At 43.1% G+C, this 21412-nt stretch overlaps 1 protein-coding gene across 4 annotated transcripts in view; it reads right to left on the bottom strand.

Moving 5' to 3' along the window:
- NKAIN4 (sodium/potassium transporting ATPase interacting 4) overlaps window positions 1–21412 on the bottom strand; it is a 197818-nt gene that overhangs the window by 32761 nt on the left and 143645 nt on the right. For all 4 annotated transcript variants that reach the window (XM_033963604.1, XM_033963603.1, XM_033963606.1 and 1 more), the window contains exon 3: window positions 20108–20188. In XM_033963604.1, coding sequence (XP_033819495.1) covers window positions 20108–20188 — 81 coding nt within the window. The remainder of the gene's footprint in view (window positions 1–20107; window positions 20189–21412) is intronic.

The following is a 21412-nucleotide window of genomic DNA, read 5'->3' as shown; positions in this document are numbered from 1 at the left end:
CGTTGTGGGGGCGTTGGGGGGGGTTTTGGGGGTTGTAACCCCCCACATTTTACTGAAAACTTCACTTTTTCCCTGTTTTTAGGGAAAAAGTTAAGTTTACAGTAAAATGTGGGGGGTTACAACCCCCCAAACCCCCCACAACGCCGGCGTGATCTCTATTAAGTAAACTGGGGGGGCTCTCCAACAAAACCCCCCATCGGAGCCCCTAAAAACAGTAATTTTCTTCGGCGCACGCCTCCGTCTTGCACTCAGTTGTCAGCGCGCACCTTTGTCTTTCGCGGTGTTGTCTATGAACCGCAAACAACTGGGCCACCAAATGGCTAAAGTTGATATCATTCCTTATGCCCTGCTTTTTTTTTTTTTTTACAGTGTGGCTTGTAGCAGTTCTTTCCACTGGTGGTCACGAATCACTAAGACAGGATAGGTCAGTCAGACAGGCCACCAGCCCTACTCCCTCGTATAATGTCGATTTGTACAATTCGGTCTGGTCCTTCTACTCCAGTGTTTCTTCTAACAGAAAACATTTTCTGTGTTATTAGTATAATGGTAACACCAAGTTCAGTACATCGGAACTACAATAAGACTTTTCAGTGTTAGCACTCTGACGTTGTGAGTTCAAACCCAGCACTGCTGCTCCTTGTGACCCTGGCAAGTCACTTAATCTTTCACTGCCCCAGCTACATTAACTCCCCTGTAACTTTAACCAGTTGCATTGAAATCGATTCAGCTGTAGAGTTTGGTGGTCAATCAGCTAAGCTAACGTACACCATGACGTGAGGAGGTTTTCCTCTTATTCACCGGTTGATGTGCTGAACAGCCATGCCGCAACAGTTAAGAGTAAGAAGTGAAAGAGTCGGTGAGTAAAGTTAATATCTTCACTTCAGAAAGGATTTTTAGTAGTTTAAAATCTAAATGGTGTGCAATGGGTTTACAAATGTACCTTTTATTTGTATTTTCTGAATACCATACCCTGAAGCAGACATTCGTAAGCAAAACATGCATGTGTGTGGCAGTTAGTGCAAAAGGCAAAAGTTGACAGTTGGTGTCTAACCAAAGAATATGCCATACTTTCAGATAAGTGCCTAAAAAGAATATATATACAAAAAGTTATAAAGTTGCAAAGAATAATAATTGAGTCGATGAGGAAGCATAGCGGCATTAACTGTAATAAAAAAAAAAGTTTTAGTTGGAGTGCTGCTTCTGATGGCTCTGCAAATGTTGAATATACAGTATGTTTGTAAGAAGAAAGTGATCTGTTACATTTGCACACTGTTATAATAGGCTAGAATCTGGTTTAAATTAGTTATGGGCACATAACTAATGGCAATTGGGCATATAGAAACATGATGACAGATAATGGCCAAATGGACCATCTAGTCTGCCCATCTGCAATAACCATTATCTCCTCCTCTCCCTATTGGCTAAGACTCTCTTAACATTTGCATCTCCTCTTCCTATAGGCTAAGGCTCTATGCGCCTGCATTGTGAGGTCATAGAGCCGCCCATCCACAGTAACCATTATCTCTTTCTCTCTCAGAGATCCCACGTGCCTATCCCAGGCTTTCTTGAAATCAGACACAGTCTCTGTCTCCACCACCTCTACCGGGAGACTGTTCCACGCATCTACCACCCTTTCTGTAAAAAAGTATTTCCTTCGATTACTTCTGAGCCTATCACCTCTTAACTTCATCCTATGCCCTCTCATTCCAGAGTTTCCTGTCAAATGAAAGAGACTCAACTCATGCGCACTTATGCCACATAGGTATTTAAACATCTATATCATAACTCCCCTCTCGCGCCTCTCCTTCAAAGTATACGGATTGAGATCTTTAAATCTGTCCCCATACGCCTTATGACGAAGACCACGCACCATTTCAATAGCCTTCCTCTGCAGTGCTATAGAATAGTGCATAGGCAGATCCACTGTAAGTCCTCGTTAGTTCCAATTAAAGGCAATAATTGATTGTTAATGGCTCATTAACTAGTTTACAACATACCCATGAACTGATTCAACACCCTGTACCTAAAAATCAGTATTTAAGTATTTTGAATATTATATTAAAGAGCCCACAATACCCACAGCGTTTCAAGAGCAGAGAGTAGGTCTTTCTTATCAATCTAAGTTTTGTGACCCCTCTCAATTAGAGTAGGCTTGATAACATTTTTGGAAAATTTATACACAGACCCAAATTCTATAAATGGCACTAAAGCATAGGCGCTGATTGCACAAAACATAGGCGCAGTTTATAGAATTGCACTGAGTGCCACTTAAGCAATCCTAGTGCGCCTATATAGCTTAGGCGTTACTAGGCACCCTTATTTAAGATGCCTTTCTCGTGCGCCATTTACAGAATTGCGCCAGTGTGGGCACTGTTTCATATCGGCACCTTTACAGGTGCCCTATAACGTTAGTGCGAGGACATATTAACTATGGCGGCAAGAAGACTGCAGTCACATTTTGGCTTCAAGGATTCCAGCCTGCTGGCGACCCTGATCCTCCCTAGAGACTACCACTATTTTGTCCTCCCAGGCCAGAAAAGGAGTTACCTCCAATATAAAAGGGCCTGGGGAAGACTAACAAGGAGGTTCAACAGGTGAGCCTTAAGCATACTGTATGTTCAATGCTAGTGGTATCATTTTTGCTATAATGCAAATAAAAACATACTAGATAATCGAAGGTAATAAAATATCAATAAATAAATATATTATACAATACCCACAAAAATATTGAGCCTGATTCTATAAGTAGTGCCTGATGTGGCAGGCACCGGGAAAATGGGCACTTAAGAACATAAGAATTGCCACTGCTGGGTCAGACCAGTGGTCTATCGTGCCCAGCAGTCTGCTCATGTGGCGGCCCTTATGTCAAAGACCAGTGCCCTGATTGAGTCTAGCCTTACCTGCGTACATTCCAGTTCAGCAGGAACTTGTCTAACCTTGTCTTGAATCCCTGGAGGGTGCTTTCCCCTATAACAGCCTCCAGAAGACCATTCCAGTTTTCCACCACTCTCTGAGTGAAGAAGAACTTCCTTACATTTGTACGGAATCTATCCCCTTTTAACTTTAGAGAGTGCCCTATCGTTCTCCCTACCTTGGAGAGGGTGAACAACCTGTCTTTATCTACTAAGTCTATTCCCTTCATTATCTTGAATGTTTCGATCATGTCCCCTGTCGCGTGTAAATCCTGGACAGGCGCTGCTTACAGAATCTCACCTAGTAAGGACCTTAAGCGTCAGAAATGTAGGCCACAGTTTTACAGGTCTACATTTCCAGCATCTAGAATTGCAGCCAGCGGCGCCTAGTGATGTCAGAGTCCTACACCGCCCACCTCTGGTTTTGACATCACTAGGCGCAGCTAGGTGCCTTGGATCCAGGCACCAGTCCCGGAGGCTACCTAGCAGCACCTAATTTTTTTAAAATGTGTTTTAAAATTATTTTTCATGGCATAATCAGTTACTGCGTCACTTTAAACCAATTAAAATACCTGTGTTAGGTGTGATCTAGGCGCCTGCTGGTGCCTAAATTTCAGCTTCCTTTGCACAATCAGGCCTATCTTAACTGACAAATGGCACCAGGCTGTGCCCATGTAAAGTTCATGACTGTAAGGGTCTCCTGACTTTGAGGCACCTCAAGACATGGTGACATGCTTGCTAGGATCTGAACTCAACATTGTGAATGACAAGTGCGTTGTCTAACCATCAGGATAACCCCTCATCTGTATAGCACTGCCTTTCATGACAGTGAAATCGGCTTCTCTAGAAAGGGAAGTACAAAAACTGTGATGGATAAGCAGCAGAAAACCTGTTTTACTTCTTGGAATTTTGACAGATGGTTGTAACCTGGATGATGGACCTGTGGTTGGTTCCAGTATGGCAACTCTTATGTTCCTTTGAGTTGAACACCTAGGATGAAGGTAGGCCCTCTTACCACTAATGTACCGCCAGTAAGTCACCATATAAGCAATGTGCTGGCTAGTAGCACTGCTCTACTAGGAGGGCAGAATATTCACCTTAGATTGTATGGGTACTGACCTGTGAGATAGAGTTGGAGGTAGGGTTGCCAGATTTTACGATTGTAAAATCCGGACACCCTAGATCCGCCTCCAGGCCTGCCCATCTCTGCCCCTGTCCCGCCCTAGCTCCACCCCCTGCTGCCTGCTTTGGCCAGGCAGGAGGCAATCCACACATGTGCGTATTGCTTCCTGCACGACGCAATTGAGATGTTTTGAAAAGCCGTCTGGACCCCCGGACATGTCCTCAAAAGGAGGAAATATCCGGGGAAATCCGGACGTCTGGTGGAGGCATGAATAGAGATGTCATGTTATACTGCTGAATGAAATATGTCATGCACCTGGCACTCAACCCCAGAAAGACCACTGGAGGGATTAAGGCAAGATCTCCCCTTACTCCTCCAGTGGTCACCGACCCCCCTCCCACCACCCAAAGATGGGGAAAAAGAACAGTACATTGAGGACATGCCATCAGCTGATTACAGCAGGATAATCCCCATCAGCTGAGCTAGTTTTGGGGATTCCTGTCAGCTTAGCTGATGGGGATTCCTCTTGCCAGGATCAGTTGAACTGTCAGGGAGATTCCTCTCCTCCTCCCTCCCAGGAACCGAACCCCTCCAGTACACCTCCAAACTAACCAAATAAAAAAAGATTCACTGAACTCTACACTCCTCCCTTCAACATCCCTGGACCTCCCCTGACATCCCTGGACACCTCCAAATTTCCCCCACATCCCCCAAAATTCCTAGACTTCCTGACATCCCTGGACCCCCCCTCTGACTTACGTGGACCCCCCTGACATCCCCCCACATTCCTGGACCCCCCCAGCATCCTCGACACCCCCTTACCTTCAGATGACAAATCGGCAGGAGGGAAGCACACTCCCTCCAGCTTATAGGGCTGCATACTCAGAATGATGGGCCTTCCCCCTCCCAATGCATCTTGGGATTTAGTGGGAGGGGCCTAAGGCTCTGATTGGCTTAGGATTGCACAGGATATTGAGCAGGTCAAAACCCTCCCTACTTTCCTCTGATTTTCCTTTGGCCTCTCAAAGTCTTTTTTGAATGGGTTTGACTATTACAATTCTTTGTATTTAGGCTTGCTAGTGGTAAAAGTGTGAGCATTACAGGTGGATCAAAATGCCACTCACCTAATTGCAGATTCATTTAATTTTCACTATTTAACTTCATGTGAGAGATTCCTGGCTGGGTTTTCCAGGAATCCTGCACATCCACCTAATCAGCACACATAAACCACTTTAGAAGATGCAACAAAAGTTTTTATTGCGACATCTATCTGAGCCTATTCCCTCATAGGCTCAGGAAAGGCAAAGATATACTTTTTAACTTTTATATCTCTTATCTAGTGCAGCAGCCTGAACTCTTTAGGCAGTTAGTTCAGTGGTGTAGCGAGGGTGAGAGGCATTCAGAGCAGTGGTGCCCCTCCCCTGCCCTTTTCTCCACCCCTCCCACCTCCACAAGCTCCTTCTCCACCCCTCCTGCCACATGCACACCGCTTCCCTTCCCCCATTCCTCTGTAATGTTCCTGGCGTGAGCAGCAACCTCCAAGCTTCTGTCATGCCAGTGTCGGCTCTTCCTCTGATGTCACTTCCTAGGCATGGGTCCAAGAAGTGATGTCAGAGGAAGAGCCAACGTTAGCATGACAGCAGCTTGGGGGTTGCTGCTCACGCCAGGAACATTACAGAGATATGGAGGAAGGAAAGTGGCACGCACGAGTGACAGTGGGGAGGGGGGAGAGGTGGGGGAGGGGGCAGAGAGAATGTGTGCCTGCACCCTCACCAAGACAGTACCCAGGGTGGAATGGCCCCCCCTCCCCTTACTACGCCACTGAGTTAGCCATATCACATTCAGTTCAGCAACCTCAGCTTTTGTTCAGCTCCTCCAGTTCTCACAATATTCAAGTAACATAGTTGGTTTACCTCAGCCAAAGACCATCCATCTCACACAGGCAGCTCTTTTGAGCCTCCTCTGCTCAGGGAACCCTCCCTAGGAAGTCTCTTGTTGCGGGACCTCTCTGAACTGATTCCTCTCTGGAACAGATATACTGCTCCCTGCCTGAGTCCCACCCCTCTGAGTCAGGCAGAACCTGTTCTGGTCAGTTAGCGCCACCTCCTGGACGAGAGCCTAACTGCCAGCTCAATGGACCAGCACATTCTGCTGCCCATTGATAAATTAGCATCATTACTGAGGGACAATCCTTGACTCTCTCATGCTCCAATTTTACACACCTTGTATTTGGGCTTTCATTTGAGCAGAGGATTGTTTTTAAAATTTTGATACTTATTCATAAGACTTTGAAAAAAAGAATCCAGCTTATACTTGTCCTCATGTTTACATTTATATGTTCCAAGTTGATCTCTCTGGTTAAAGAATGCAGTTTGACTTTTAGTGCCAACGTTTCAAAGTTTTTATTACGAAAAAACCTGAAAGAGCATTTTGTCGTTTGCAGGTCTTTCATTGTGCAATTTGTTACCCCATTTATATTTTGTAAGGTCACTGATACAATGTAGTTCAGAAAATTGTTGAAACATTGAGGATTGAGGGGTACAGATAAGAGTAGAGGTAGATTATAGGGATGGGATTAGAGGTAAATTACAAAATTAATCAGGGACCACTGTTCAGGCACTAGGCCTGATGGGCCGCCGCGGGAGCGGACCGCTGAGCAAGATGGACCTCTGGTCTGACTCAGCGGGGGCAACTTCTTATGTTCTTATGTTCTTATCACTTGTTTGTAAAAGTGTATCATTTATTCATGCTAGTTTGTGATGTGATAAAAAGAAGGAGGGATGGTCTAGTGGTTAGAGCTGTTGCCTCAGCACTCTGAGGCTGCGAGTTCAGGCCCAGCACTGCTCCCTGTGACCCTGGGCAAGTCACTTAACATTCCACTGCCCCTGCTACCATAGATAGATTGTAAGCCCACTGGTACATATAGAGAAAATACAGTGCTCCCCCGGTCATTCGTGGTCGGCGATTCGCAGTCCCAGTCATTCACGGTATTTACCAACCGTGAATGACTGGACAGGAGAGGGCGGCAGGAGAGAGCAGCCAGAGCACCGGCGAGTGTAGGAAATCACTCGCAGTATGCTCTGACCGCCTCTTCCTGCACTAAAGTCGGGCCTCACCAATCAGGTGAAGCCTCCCCCATTAAAACTCGTATTCGTGGTTTTTCCAGATTCGCGGGGGTTCCTAGAACGGAACCCCTACAAATATCGGGGCAGTACTGTACTTAGAGTACTTGCTTACTATTCAATGTAATGTAAACCACTTTGATATCAGTGGAGGAAAGGCAATATATCAAAGATAATTTAACTTAATGTGATATACTTGAAAGCTGGGGTATGGGATTGGGGTTTGCAGCAGCAGCAAGAAATTCATATTTTTGGTTATTTTGTATTATGATTTGTGAGTTGGGTGTGTTTAAATATGCTATGGGATGGATGATGTGTTTTTATTGCTTTAAATTTATTTTGTATGTTATAAATAAATTTAAAAAACAAAAAACAATATCACATAAGCTGCACAATGCACAAATAGATCTCATTGAAGAAAATATTGGACAAAGGGCTCCTTTTACTAAGCTGCGGTAGAGGTTTTAGCGCATGCTTAGCGCGCACTGAACTGTCGCACACGCTAGACACTAATGCCACCATTGAGCTGGCGTTAGTTGTTGGCGTGTAGCACGGGGGGCAGTGCGTGCTAATCCGCAGCCCACGCTAAAAACGCTACCGCAGCTTAGTAAAAGGAGCCCAAACTGTTTAGCCCAGAAGACTCCCAAGTCTTTGCCAGAAGTGTATGATTGTTATTTATTATGGGTTTCAAATTCATACAAGATAGCACAAAAACTAAAAAGCCATCAGTATCTCCTCTTGCACTTTTATTAAGAAGCCGTGGAAGGTAGATCTCAGACAACATAAATAATTAAGTGAGAAGGGAGACAGCTGCCAGATTCCTGATATAATTATTTTAACAGATGGAAAAAGCTACGAGAGGGCTGCCGGCAACCTCATAATACTATCCTCTTCCTATGTCCTGACAACACAGGACGGCATATGGAAATATTTTTCTGGAGGTATAAAACATTTGGATAATGGGAAATTGGTTGATGTATTTTAGATTTTTGGAAGGTGTTTGACGAAGTTCCTCATGAGAGACCCCCTTAACAAATTAGTCATAGGCCAGCAGGCCTTTTGTGGAATTTCCAAAAGTCACTTATCAAGATAAATGGACTGTCTGAAAGCTGCCAAATTTCCCTTTGGGTAACAGCTATGTAAAGATAGATTTGTCGGGATCTATTATTTTGCTCTGACTTAGTTGCTCTTTGCTGTGAATCTTCACCTATAGCCTATGAATAGCTTTAGTCCTTGTGGATTATAAAATGGCTACAAGATGGGAAATAGAGAGAGTAGGGCTAAACAGTCAGTTATCCATTTGAAAAAAGTCACTAGTGGAGTGCCCCAAGAGACCTGTGCTGTTTAATGTATTCATATAAGATAGAAGATAGGCGTGACAAGTGAGGCAATCAGATTTGCAGATGACACAAGCAGTGGTGTACCAAAAGCAGGCAGTCCGCCCTGGGTGCACGCTCCAAGGGGGTGCTTAGCCGGCCGGATCCAGAACCTCCCGCGCTGCTCCAAACAGCACCTCAGCGCGGCAGCCACGCTGAAGTGAACGAAGGTCCCACGATGACTGCGCCATCTACCGCCTCTGTTCCGGAAGAGGTAAGTGACGTCGGTGGAGGGGGAGGGGGTTGACCGGCAGCCGCAGTCACAGTCATCGCAGGATCTTGCCACAACTCCCTGTGTCTGCCAGCCCAGCCCCCTCCGACGTCACTTACCTCTTCCATCCGGAGCAGAAACAGTCATCGCGGGACCTTGCTGATTTGGGATGGAGAAAGAAAGGAGCATAGTAGGTTGGTGAAGGGAGAGAAAGGAGGTCAGGGTGTTATGGAAAGGTGTGGAGGGTGAGAAGGGGGGTCAGGGTGGTATGGAAACATGGTGAAGGGAGAGAAAGGGGGTCAGGGTGGTATGAAAGGATGTGGAGGGTGAGAAAGGGGGTCAGGGTGGTATGGAAGGGTGTGGAGGATGAGAAAGGGGGTCAGGGTGGTATGGAAACATGGTGAAGGGTGAGAAAGGGGGTCAGGGTGGTATGGAAGGGTGTGGAGGGTGAGAAAGGGAGTCAGGATGGTATGGAATCATGGTGAAGGGTGAGAAAGGGGGTCAGGGTGGTATGGAAGCATGGTGGAGGGAGAAAAAGGGGCAGATGCTGATGGAATTGCGGGGAAAGAGACATAAGGGGGAAGGCTACTGCATGGAATTGGGTTGGAGGGAGAGAAAGGGGGCAGATGCTGATGGAAGTGGGGGGAAGGGAGAGGAGAGAGTGAAATGCCAGACCATGTGGGTGTGGGAGAGGGAAGGGATGAAGAGGAGAGGAGAGATGCCAGACCATTGGAGAAGGGAAGGAAAGAAGATGGATGCCAGACTAATGGGGGTGAAGGAAGAAATGGAAGGGGGATGAATAAAGTTTCTAGAATGGGAATAGAAAGAGAGAAGATGCCATATAGAAGGGGCAGAGAGAGGGTAGACAGTGGATGAAAGGAAGAGAGTGACAAGAAGATGAGGAAAGCAGAAACCAGAGAAGACAAGGTAGAAAATTTATTTATTTATTTTTTGCTTTAGGTGAGATGCATCGCTGTTTCTGTGATGTTGCATTGTATGCAGAGTCCAGCTTCTTGGTGCTTCAGTTTAACCTTTGTCTACGTATTTTTATTCTATCTCCCCATTTACAAAACTGTAGAGCATTTTTTAGCGTTGGCATCTGAGCTGTTACCACTGTGACTAAAAACCACACTACAGTTTTGTAAAAGGGGGAGGGGTTAGTTTGTGATTACATTCTAGGCGAAGGTGTTTTCTGTGTTCTGTGTGTTCAAAAAGACATGGTTTTCTGTTAGGATTGATCTGAACTAGTCTGGCTTGTTTAGTTTTACAATGGGCTTATTGTACTGCTCACTGCAGTATGTAAGATGCTGCCTTTTCCTAGGTATTTATGTGTGACTTGTGGATTGTTACTAAAAATCATGTTTTTCATACAGATGGGGGGGAGGGGGTCAAAAAATGATGGGCCCCGGGTGTCACATATGCTAGATACGCCACTGGACACAAGGTTGTAATCTGATTTTCATCATGTATTGTATGTAAAATTCTGTGTAACGTCAATGCTATTGTAACCTGCCTAGAATTCCATTGGTGAGGATTTGGCTGCATATAACATAACATAAGATTAAAAAAAATTTCAAAGTTATTAAAACAGCAGAGGATTGTGGGGATTTGCAGAAGGATTTAAAAGGCAAGGGGGGAGAGTGTGCATTAACCATGTATGTTTACTAATGAATGAGATGATGTCAGGATATCAATAAAAGGAGTAATCCCCAGGGTCTGGTGTGGCTCTTAGTTGGAATACTGCCATTTATCAGGTCCCTAAGAACTCCCAACAAGGCCTTGTTGTTACTTTAATCTTAATAGTGTGCATTTGTTACTTTCATTCTACTTGGCAGGCAGAATTCCCTTGGTGTTTCTTAGAACCTGGAAAAGAAGGACCAAGGGCTTCCCCAGAGAGTCTCCCGTACCAAACAATTTTGTGCCGTGACTCAGATTGCAAGTCTCTTAAGACTCACCAACGAATTCAGCCCAGGTAAGGATCCATGGGGTTGTGTAATTCTAAAGTACATTCTGATAAGGAATTGTTATGTGATATTTTCTCTCAGGCTGAGAAAAAAGGGGTCCAAATGGTGTTATGCTTAAAACCCATGGCAAGAGAGCGCTGGTCCCTATCCCTTGCTGGCGTCGCATCACTGCAGCAAACCCGAGGTTACAGTTCCCAATTAATGGGATTTTTTCTGTAGAGGAATTGTCCTATTTGGCAACACAGCTGCAGATGGGTCGCCATGCGAAGGATGTTACGGATTCTGACTGGCAGGTTTTCTGTTTGTGACAGGAAACTGTCTAAAATCTGGAGACAGACTGAAGTCTTAGTTTAAAACAGAAGAAGGTACCAAGGCAAAAAAGTTAGAGGATAAAATACAACAGTTAACTATGTCATTAAGTGAAACAAAGAAAGTTGCCCTGGGGCCCTCTCCGCTTCCACCTATGTCAGCACCTTCTGTGCCACCTGTGTATGAAGAGGAAATTTTGATTATAAACGCAGCTTAAGAAGGTGTCCCACTTTGTGCTGACAAGGTGCAACCGGAGACACATAAAAAAGGAATTACAACAGAGTAGTGATGCAACGCCTGTCACCAAGAAAGGGCTGCTATCACATAATGATGAAGCATTTATCGAGGAAGTAAGGAAGCGGGAGACAGATAGACAAAAGCTTATAGCTGAGATAACTGAATTAATTCTATTGTTGCCTGATTACACGCCCAGTTATAATGAGGATTTTAAAGGAAGGAATGTGTATTAGTTGCGTGAATTACTGAAGTTTTCAATGCTTTGAAAAATATGCAGGAAGAAATTACAGAAATGTCTCATGAGACTAATCATCATTTGGCTAAAATAATGACTAGACCCGAGTTGAAGCAAGTATATGATCATATTGTATCCTCCCGCTCTCCTCAGAAAAATTATATTAGATGATTTAGGGACAGATTGGATAAAGTTCGCTATTATGCTGAAAATAGATTTAATTCTCTTTCCCTCAATAAGGAACTGTCAGAATCCCCTACGCTTGTATTGAGAAACCATAAGATCTCCAACAACATTACCAGTCAGTGCCCATTACAAATTTCCCCTTCTTCTAAAGGTACTATTTCTTTACCTGTCAATTGGACTCCAAGTGAAATTTTTAATTTGGCTAAATCTTTCCCTAACCCTAGGGATAACCAAGTAAAATTTATGGAAACTTGAAGACAATTGATGATCTCTTATAACCTCTTTCCTGGGGGTCTCTTCGAGTACTGCACTGGACATGCTGTATTCATGTATAAGATTTTTGTTACCAACATGCATCACCTTACACTTATCCACGTTAAACCTCATTTGCCTCATTTCTCAAGCGTGTTTATGTCACGTTGCAGGTCTTCTGTGTCTTCAGTACTCTGAATAACTGCAAATTTAATCACTTCGCTTGTTGTACCAATTTCCAGGTCATTTATAAATATGTTGAAGAGCACGGGTTGAAGCACCAAACCAAGCAGCACTCCATATGTGATGCTTTTCCAGTCCGAGTATTGTCCATTTACCCCCGCTCTCTGTTTCCTATCCACTAACCAATTTTTAATCCACGTGAGTATTTCATCCTCGATTCCATAGCTCACAATTTTTCAAAGTAGTCGATCATGTGGGACCTTGTCGAACGCCTTCTGAAAATCCAGATATATAATATCGACAGGGTCACCCTAGTCTATCTGCCTGCCAAGCTGTGGCTTCCCCCATGTATTTCTGAATAACAGACTATGGACGTTTCCTCCAGGAAATTGTCCAAGTCTTTCTTAAAACCAGCTACGCTATCTGCTCTTACCACAACCTCTGCCAATGCGTTTCAGAGCTTAACTATTCTCTGAGTGAAAAAATATTTCCTCCTATTGGTTTTAAAAGTATTTCCCTGTAACTTCATTGAGTATCCCCTAGTCTTTGTAATTTTGATGGAGTGAAAAATCGATCCACTTGTAACCATTCTATTCCACTCAGGATTTTGTACACTTCAATCATATCTCCTCTCAGCCATCTCTTTTCCAAGCTGAAGAGCCCTAACCTTTTTAGTCTTTCCTCATACGAGAGAAGGTCCATCTACATGCTATTCTAGGGCTGTTCAAAAAGTATCGGACCTTAATTTTTCTTGCGTAAACAAATAAAGCTAGGGAGGCATGGTTTGGTGCATGTATGTAGGCGAACCTAATGCGCATGCTTGAATTTTTTCCCGCCTAGAGAAGCTGTCAGTCACCAGCAGATTGCCGATGAGTGAGGAAGTGTAAGTGAGTGCTGTCAGATTTTCGTTTCTGACAAAATGACAGAAAAAGTTGAACAATGCTACTGTATTAAATTTTGTGTAAAGCTTGACGATTCCCAAGTGGAAATGATCCACAAGATTCAACAGGGGACGAAGCAATGGGCACCACACAGATAAAGGAGTAGTACAACCACTTCAGAGATGGCCGCACATCAGTGGAGAGTGAAGCACATTCTTGTAGGCCCTCAACATGCAGAAATGAGATCGTCATTGACCAAGTGAGGCATGGTTCATCACGAGTACGCACCACATGGCACAACCATCACCAAGGGGTACTACCAATAGGTTCTGCATTGCCTTCGTAATGCTGTGAGACACAAAATGGCCGGACCTGAGGGCAGCAGGCAATTGGCAGCTCCATCACGATAACGTACCTGCCCATTCTTCACATTTGATATGGAGTTTCCTGGCTAAACACAACACACATGTGATTCCTCAGGCTCCCTACTCTCCCGACATGGCTCCGTGTGACTTCTGGCTTTTCCCCAAGCTGAAAATGCCCCTGAAAGGGACCAGATTTCAGTCAAGAGAAGACATCATGCAGAATGCGACAGCCCAGTTGCGAGCAATCTCAAAGGAGGCGTTTCAGTGCTGCTTCCGACAGTGGCAGAACCGTTGGAAGAAGTGTGTGGCAGCCCAAGGAGATTAGTATAAGATTGTTGTATCTGAATACAAGTATTTTTTTATGAATAAAGGTCTGAAGTGCTATAGCATGCAATTGCATGGGACGTACACATGGATGGTGCATGGGAGGGATATGGGTATCACCAATTTACATGTGTAACTTAATACCATAAATAGCACACATTGCCTGACACACTTTGTGTGCCCATTTACACATATCACTGACCTGGTGCAAGTAGTCAAATCTAAATTTAAGCATGTACATGTAGGGTTATGCTAATTTTCAGTAACAACATTGATGCACTCAGATGCCATTCTAGAATAGCCACTTCCTGTGCTGCATTTGGGTGCTGAGATGCGGTTCTAAAATAGCTGTTTCCTGCGCTCTGTCGGCGCACCTAAAACATGGCACTCTGTTACAGAATTGCTCCCTTGGGCATCTATGTTCCTTTTACAAAGGCTTAAAGGAGGCTCCCTCTTATAAATAATTCCCAAGAAAGGTAATTTTCCAAAGTCACTTACCATGATAAATGGACTATCTGAAATCTGCCCACCCTCCCTGTGGGTAACAGCTGTGTATTGATAGATCTGTCAGGATGTATTGTTTTGCTTTGACTCAGTTGCTCTTTGCTGTGAATCTTCACCCACTGCCTATGAACAGCTTTAGTCCTTGGGAAACCTCTGCATTATTCACAGACTTCTCCTTGGAGTCTGAAGCATTATGGTGCACACAATGAAGTTTATTCACAGAAAACATTCACATCCTGTACCTATGAAAAAGCTTATACATGTATTGAATCTCTTGGATTGGCAAACATTCCATGCTTTCTGCAGCTTAGTCACCACCCAAAAGATTATCTCCTAAGCTAAAATAACATGTGATTAAGGTCTCAGCAGCACAACTCTTGCATGATATGGCGGCGGCCAAAAAAGCAAATAGGATGCTAGGAATTATTTAAAAAGGGATGGTTAACAAGACTAAGAATGTTATAATGCCCCTGTATCGCTCCATGGTGCGACCTCATCTGGAATACTGCGTTCAATTCTGGTCTCCTTATCTCAGGAATGATATAGTGGCGCTAGAAAAAGTTCAAAGCAGAGTGACCAAGATGGTAAAGGGGATGGAACTCCTCTCGTATGAGGAAAGACTAAAACAGTTAGGGCTCTTCAGCTTGGAAAAGAGACGGCTGAGGCTGAAGTCTACAAAATCCTGAGTGGAGTAGAATGGGTACAAGTGGATCGATTTTTCTCTCCGTCAAAAATTACAAAGACTAGGGGACACTCGATGAAGTTACAGGGAAATACTTTTAAAACCAATAGGAGGAAATATTTTTTCACTTAGAGAATAGTTAAGCTCTGGAACGTGTTTCCAGAGGATGTGGTAAGAGCGGATAGTGTAGCTGGTTTTAAGAAAGGTTTGGACAAGTTTCTGGAGGAAAAGTCCATAGTATCAGTAGAATGGGCTACTGGGCTTGATGGACCATTGGTCTGACCCAGTAAGGCTATTCTTATGTTCTTATGATTGTCTAACACCTCACAGTGATATAAAAATGTTCTCCTTACTGTAATTTGTGGAGCCTTGGTAAAACATTCATTTCTGCTGTCCATGTTACAGCTTGCTCTGTATTAACAATTTCAGCAAAGGCTCTGGAGTGTTTGTCACAATATGGAGGCAAAGCACCTTTTTCCAAGAAACTCATCTATCCTGCAACCTTACCGAATTATACTAAGGTAGATGAATGCTCCTTTGGATGCCTTGCACCATAGTTTATCATATGTTTCTCCTATTCTGGGCCTATGGAGGAAACCTTATCAATACTATGGGAAAGCAGTGAATTAAAACTCCTTCTCTGTAAATGATCAGCCTCAGACTCTGAAATATGAGTGAAACATTCCAGCTTCTGGCTTATAGCTGAGGAGATTAAGCTTTGAACTGCAGGAGATGGAGATGGAAAAGCAGCTTATATGCTACCATTCTGGGGTTATAACAAAAGGTATACAAAACAAATAAAGGATTGTGGAAAAAAAATATAACAGAATCAACAATCAAAGATTTCCACAAAACAAAGGGTAATTGTATATAATATAGAGAACAGCATTCACTATTAAATGGAGAAGGAAAAAGCCTCAGAACCTGGTCCAAAAAAACTTTGACTTCTGGGCTTTAATGGGTAGTTCACTTCATTGGTTAAAAATAATAATAATCCAATGCATACATGAAAAGAACATAAGATTTGCCATACTGGGACAGACTGAAGGTCCATCAAGCCAAGTATTCTGTTTGCAATAGTGGTCAACCCAGGTCACAAGGACCTAGCTAGATCCCAAGTAGTAAAACAGATTTTATGCTGCTTATCCTAGGAATAAGCAATGGATTTCCCCGAGCCATCTCAATAATGGCCTATGGTCTTCTCTTTTAAGAAATTATCCAAACCTTTTTTAAACCCTGCTAGGCTGATTTTACCACATTCTCTGGCAACGAATTCTAGAATTTAATTACATATTGCATCTTATATAGATTTTCATATAAGCATAACCTTCTATGTTAAAAAAAGAAAAAAAATAACTTAGCTGAATCATGAAGGAGTGCTTGAAAAAGCAAGGTTTTTGAGAGTCTGTGCGCATGTTCATGACAGCTGAATTCAATACTTGTGTGGTTCTGTCTTACCTGATGCAGCTTTAATAAATAAATGCTGGCCATCATTGGGACCTTATTTTTTAAGCACTCCTTCATGATTCAGCTAAGTTAATTTGTTTCTAAAAAATACAAAACTTTTTTTGAGAACAGATTGTTCCCATGGAAGTTTTTAATGTAGAAGGTTATGTTTATATGAAAGTCTATATAAGATGATGTATTTATAGGAAGGGTTTTTTTTTTTTTTTAACAATGAAGGGATCCTTTCATAAAGCCATGATAGCGACTGCTGCTGTGATAATTGCTCCAACGCCCATACAGATTTAATGGGGATCGGAATGTTTACCGTGCTGAAGCCGCTACTGCGGCTTTGTAAAAGGGGGGAGGGAGGGGGAAGTGAGCTACCCATTAAAGTCCAGAAGTCAGAGATGTTTTGGACCAGATTCTGAGGCATTTTCTTTTTCCATTTAACATTAAAGGCTGTTCTCTATATTATATTCAAGTGAAGGGACATAATTAAAAGAAATGTCTAAGTCCGATTTGGATGTAGGGCGGTAGTCGCCCAAAGTTGGAGGCGGCAAAATGTCCATTCTCAAAAGTACGTTCAAATATGGCTTGTTGTTTTTTTTTTCTTCGAAAGTCACCTATCTGTACGTCCATGCATTTGATCATCCAGACCACCACATTGGTCACATTGGTGCACGACTTGGCAACTAAGTTTCAATGCCAAAAAGTGTAAGGTCATGCACCTTGGCAGCAGAAATCCAGGCAGATCTTACACCCTAAAGGGGTAGCAAGGACTACAGCAGAACGAGACTTGGGGGTAATCATTAATGAAAACATGAAGACGACCAATCAAGTGGAGAAAGCTTCATCCAAGGCTAGACAAATGATGGGTTGTATCCGTAGAAGCTTCACCAGCCGGAAGCCAGAAGTCATAATGCCATTGTACAGATTACATTACATTACATTAATGGCTTATATTCCGCCTGTACCTTGCAGTTCTAAGCGGATTACATCAAAAAGATAACTGGACATTTCCAGGAAGAGAAATACAATTAAAGAAGTTGGGCCTAGTACAACAAAAAGATAGCTGGACTTTTCCAGTAAGAGGAATACAATTAAAGGCGTAAGGTCTAAAACAATTTTGATGTGAGGATTCTAAGAGGGGGCAAGAGGGGAAAAGGAAGGGGTTAGGACATTTGGGTGAATTTCTTGAATAGTAGGGTCTTGATTTCTTTGCGGAAGGCCTTGAGGTCAGTTGAAGCTGTCAGTAGGTTGGTGATGGTGGGACAATTTAGTTGCATGTGTTGCTAGTAAGTTGTCATACTTCTTTTTGCGTTTAGTTCCTTTAAAAGGTGGGTAGGAGAAAAGGGATTGGGTTCTCCTCTGTCTGGTTGAGAGGTTCCTGTTTAGACGGTTGTTTAGGTGGGTGGGTGCCGTTCCGTTTAATGTTTTGAATAACATGCAGTATAGTTTGAATTGGATGCGGGCTTGTATTGGAAGCCAGTGTGAGTCTAGGAAGGCGTTGGTGATGTGGTCAAATTTTCCAAGGGAATAGATCATTCTGAGGGCAGTGTTCTGCACGGTCTGTAGTTGTTTTATTAGGTAGGTGGGACAAGAAAGATAGAGGATATTGCAATAATCCATTAGACTTAGGACTAGGTATTGGACTATGAGTCTGAATTGTTCTTTTTCGAAGAATTTTCTAATTTTGCAAAGGTTGCGCATGGTGACGAATGCTTTTTGTGTGATTTTGTTGATTTGCACCTGAAGAGTGCAACCTCTGTCTACTGTTACTCCAAGGAGTTTGAGAGTGGGTTGTATGGGATATTTGGTGGATTTTATTTCTAGTTCAGTAATAGAAAGGGTTTTGTCCTTTTCAAGCAGTAGAAATTCAAGCAGATCATGGTGAGACTTCATCTGGAATATTGTGTACAGTTCTGGAGGCCAAATTATCAAAAAGATGTGTTAAGAGTTGAGTCGGATCAGCGAATGGCAACCAGGATGGTCTCAGGACTCAAAAATCTCCCATTTGAGGAACGGCTGGGTAAGTTGCAGCTATACTCACTCGAGGAGCATGGAGAAAGGGGAGACATGATTGAGACGTTCAAATATGTCACGGTGGAAGAAGATATCTTTTTTTCTTAAGGAACCCACGGCAACAAGAGGGCATCCTTTGAAAATCAGGGGTGGGAAACTTCATGGTGACACCAGAAAGTATTTCTTCACCGAAAGGGTGGTTGATCATTGGAATGATCTTCCACTGCAGGTAATCGAGGCCAGAAGCGTGCCAGATTTTAAGAAAAAATGGGATAAGCATGTGGGATCTCTTCATGGAAGAAATTAGGGGGGTGGGTCATTAGAGTGGGCAGACTTGGTGGGCCGTGGCCCTTTTCTGCCGTCATTTTCTATGTTTCTACGTCTATCTTTATACCATATTCTCAACCAAAAATTCATCCAAGTCCCAATCGGCCAGAACAAGACCTTTTTGACTTGGGAGGGGCCAGCATTGTGATGGACAGGGCACCCAAACATGGCAAGAGAGCAGTGGGGCATCTTACAGGGCACTGCTGTGAACTTCACATAAAGGGTGTCACATAAACATCTCACCAGAGCTCCCCATAACCCACTATACTCACCTGTCTACAACCCCACTAGCCCTTATGGCTGCAGGTGGCACCTATATGGCAGTAGAGTAGGGTTTTTTTTTTTGTGGGCTCACATGTTCCACCATGAATATAGTGGTTAGAGTTGTTTATAGTTTATAATTGAGGCAAGCAGCATGCCAGATTTTAAGAAAAGATGGGATTGGCATGTGGGATCTCTTCATGGAGGTAGTTAGGGGGGTGGGCCATTAGTGTGGGCAGACTAGATGGGCCGTGACCCTTTTCTGCCATCATGTTCTATGTTTCTATGTTAACCCATGTCCCAAGTACCTATCTAGATCCCAAGTAATAAAATTGATTTTATGCAGCTTATCCTAAGAATAAGCAGTGGATTTCCCCAAGCCATCTCAATAATGGCCTATGGACTTTCCTTTTAGGAATTTATCCAAACCTTTTTTAAACCCCGCTAAGCTAACTGACTTCACCACATTCTTCAGCAATGAATTCCAGAGTTTAATTACACTTTGATCACAGAAAGGCAGTATATCAAGTGCCATCCCCTTTCCCTTTCCATGGTCTGCAATTAGAAAGCTCTTTGCACCATCTTTCACATACAGAGGTTACTAGCCCTGCTCAGGAAAAGCATCATCTGCATCCCCCTCTCCCAGGAGCAGGTCATTAGTTGGAGTAAAAAAAGTCACAGTTCTTCCTTCCAAACCTAGCCATTTCTGATTTATATCCCCTATCAAGAAGAAGCTTTGTCAGTGTTTGTTTAAACTAGACAGCTCTGCCAAACTGCACATGGATGGGCAGAACAGATAAGGAGTTACTCTTGCAGTTCAGCTTTGCTGGATGTAATATTGACTCAGCATTAAAGAGAACCAATTCTCCAATTCCTAAAGCAATCTGTTCCAGATCAAGAGGGAGTACGGAGATGAGAAAGCAGAGTGATTGCTTTAGGGAGAGATAAAATAGGGGGGTAGGATTGCATCAATTTTTTTTTTTTGGGGGGGAAGGGAGGGCATACTATAGTGATGTGAGGATGGAAGCAGTGGTACCTCAGGATCTAATAAGAAAATGTGGTACCAGTGCTTGCTGGGGGTAGCAATGATCTGGGGGAGGATATAGGCTGTAATGAACAGTGCACTTTGGCGTACAATCAATATTAGGTGGATATACATTTTGAAAGGGTTTTTGCCTCCCTTACCTTGGAAAGTCCGCCCACCTCTAGGTAAAAGCAGATAATAAAGACATTCCAGGTAACCCAGACTGCAGTCCAAACGGTATACTGGAAAGGGGAAAAAAGACATGAAATTAAAGGTGGCAGGACAAAAATATACAAGGCAGCAACAGGACTGAGAGCTTGGACCCTGGACCTTTCTGTCTGGGAAATATTATCAGATTCCCACAGCTTAGCACCTCTGGACTGCCATTAATACTCATAATTAGCCCCATCTAGACAGATCCAATGATCTAAGTTGCATCTTAGCCAGCAAAACAGCTCAGGTGTGCCCAATTGAATGTAAAGTAAAATTTGGAATGGGTTAAATTGCTGTGTAATGAATATTCTTTGTTCACTTTGCATTGTTCCTGCCCGGTTTCCTTAGGAATGGTTCCTGAATAGATAACCTATGGAACATAAGAAAAGAAGCAATGATGTACTGGGTCAGAGCAAAGATCCATCAAACCCAACATCCAGTGTCCATCAGCATGCCATCCAGGTCATAAGCAAGTCAGGATCCCAAGCAGCAGATCCATCCTTGTTTATCACTCCCACGGATAAGCAGTGAAATTTACCAAGTCCACATGGCTCATAATGATTTATGGACTTTTCCTCCCAGAAATTTGTCTAACTCCTTTCTAAACCCAGCTATGCAAACTGCCTTGACCACATCTTCTGGTAACTAATTCACCATAGACAGATTTGAGATTCCTCCCATATTTGCAGCCTAACGATTTATTTTCCATTAAAAAAAAATTCTAATAGTTGAATGTAAAGCTAATAGACAAACAGACCATTCATATGATTGGCACTTGCAGCAAAAATGCCTCTAGATTTTATTGAGTCAATCCTGGTACATCAAGTCACATTTCAGAGTCCCAGAAATGCCTACAAACAGGCCTCAAACAAGCATTAATTCCACAATTCTTTGGGATGTGCACCATACATGAAATCATAGGCTTTGGATTATTCTATAACAGATCAGCCCCTATAAATGCAGATTAGGGTATCTGGGGTAAGCTTATTCTTGATAAAATACTAGTGCAAATGGCCAAGAAAGTGTATCCATTAAAGTGCCATCACTTACACATTACATTAGTGATTTCTATTCCGCCAATACCTTGCAGTTCAAGGCGGATTACAAAAGAAGTTATCTGGCCGTGCCTACATATTCACACATGTGCCTAAAGGATAGTGTGTACTTTTCTTTTAATCAGTATTTTTTCATTCAATAAGTCTATATCCACCTATCAAATATCTAGGCCACTTGCACACATAAATGAGTAAAAT

This window comes from Geotrypetes seraphini, chromosome 11, assembly GCF_902459505.1.
Source record: "Geotrypetes seraphini chromosome 11, aGeoSer1.1, whole genome shotgun sequence".
Classification (NCBI taxonomy): Eukaryota; Metazoa; Chordata; class Amphibia; order Gymnophiona; family Dermophiidae; genus Geotrypetes; species Geotrypetes seraphini.
Note: the sequence above shows the minus strand (reverse complement) of the source record. Positions and strands in the feature narration are given on the sequence as shown.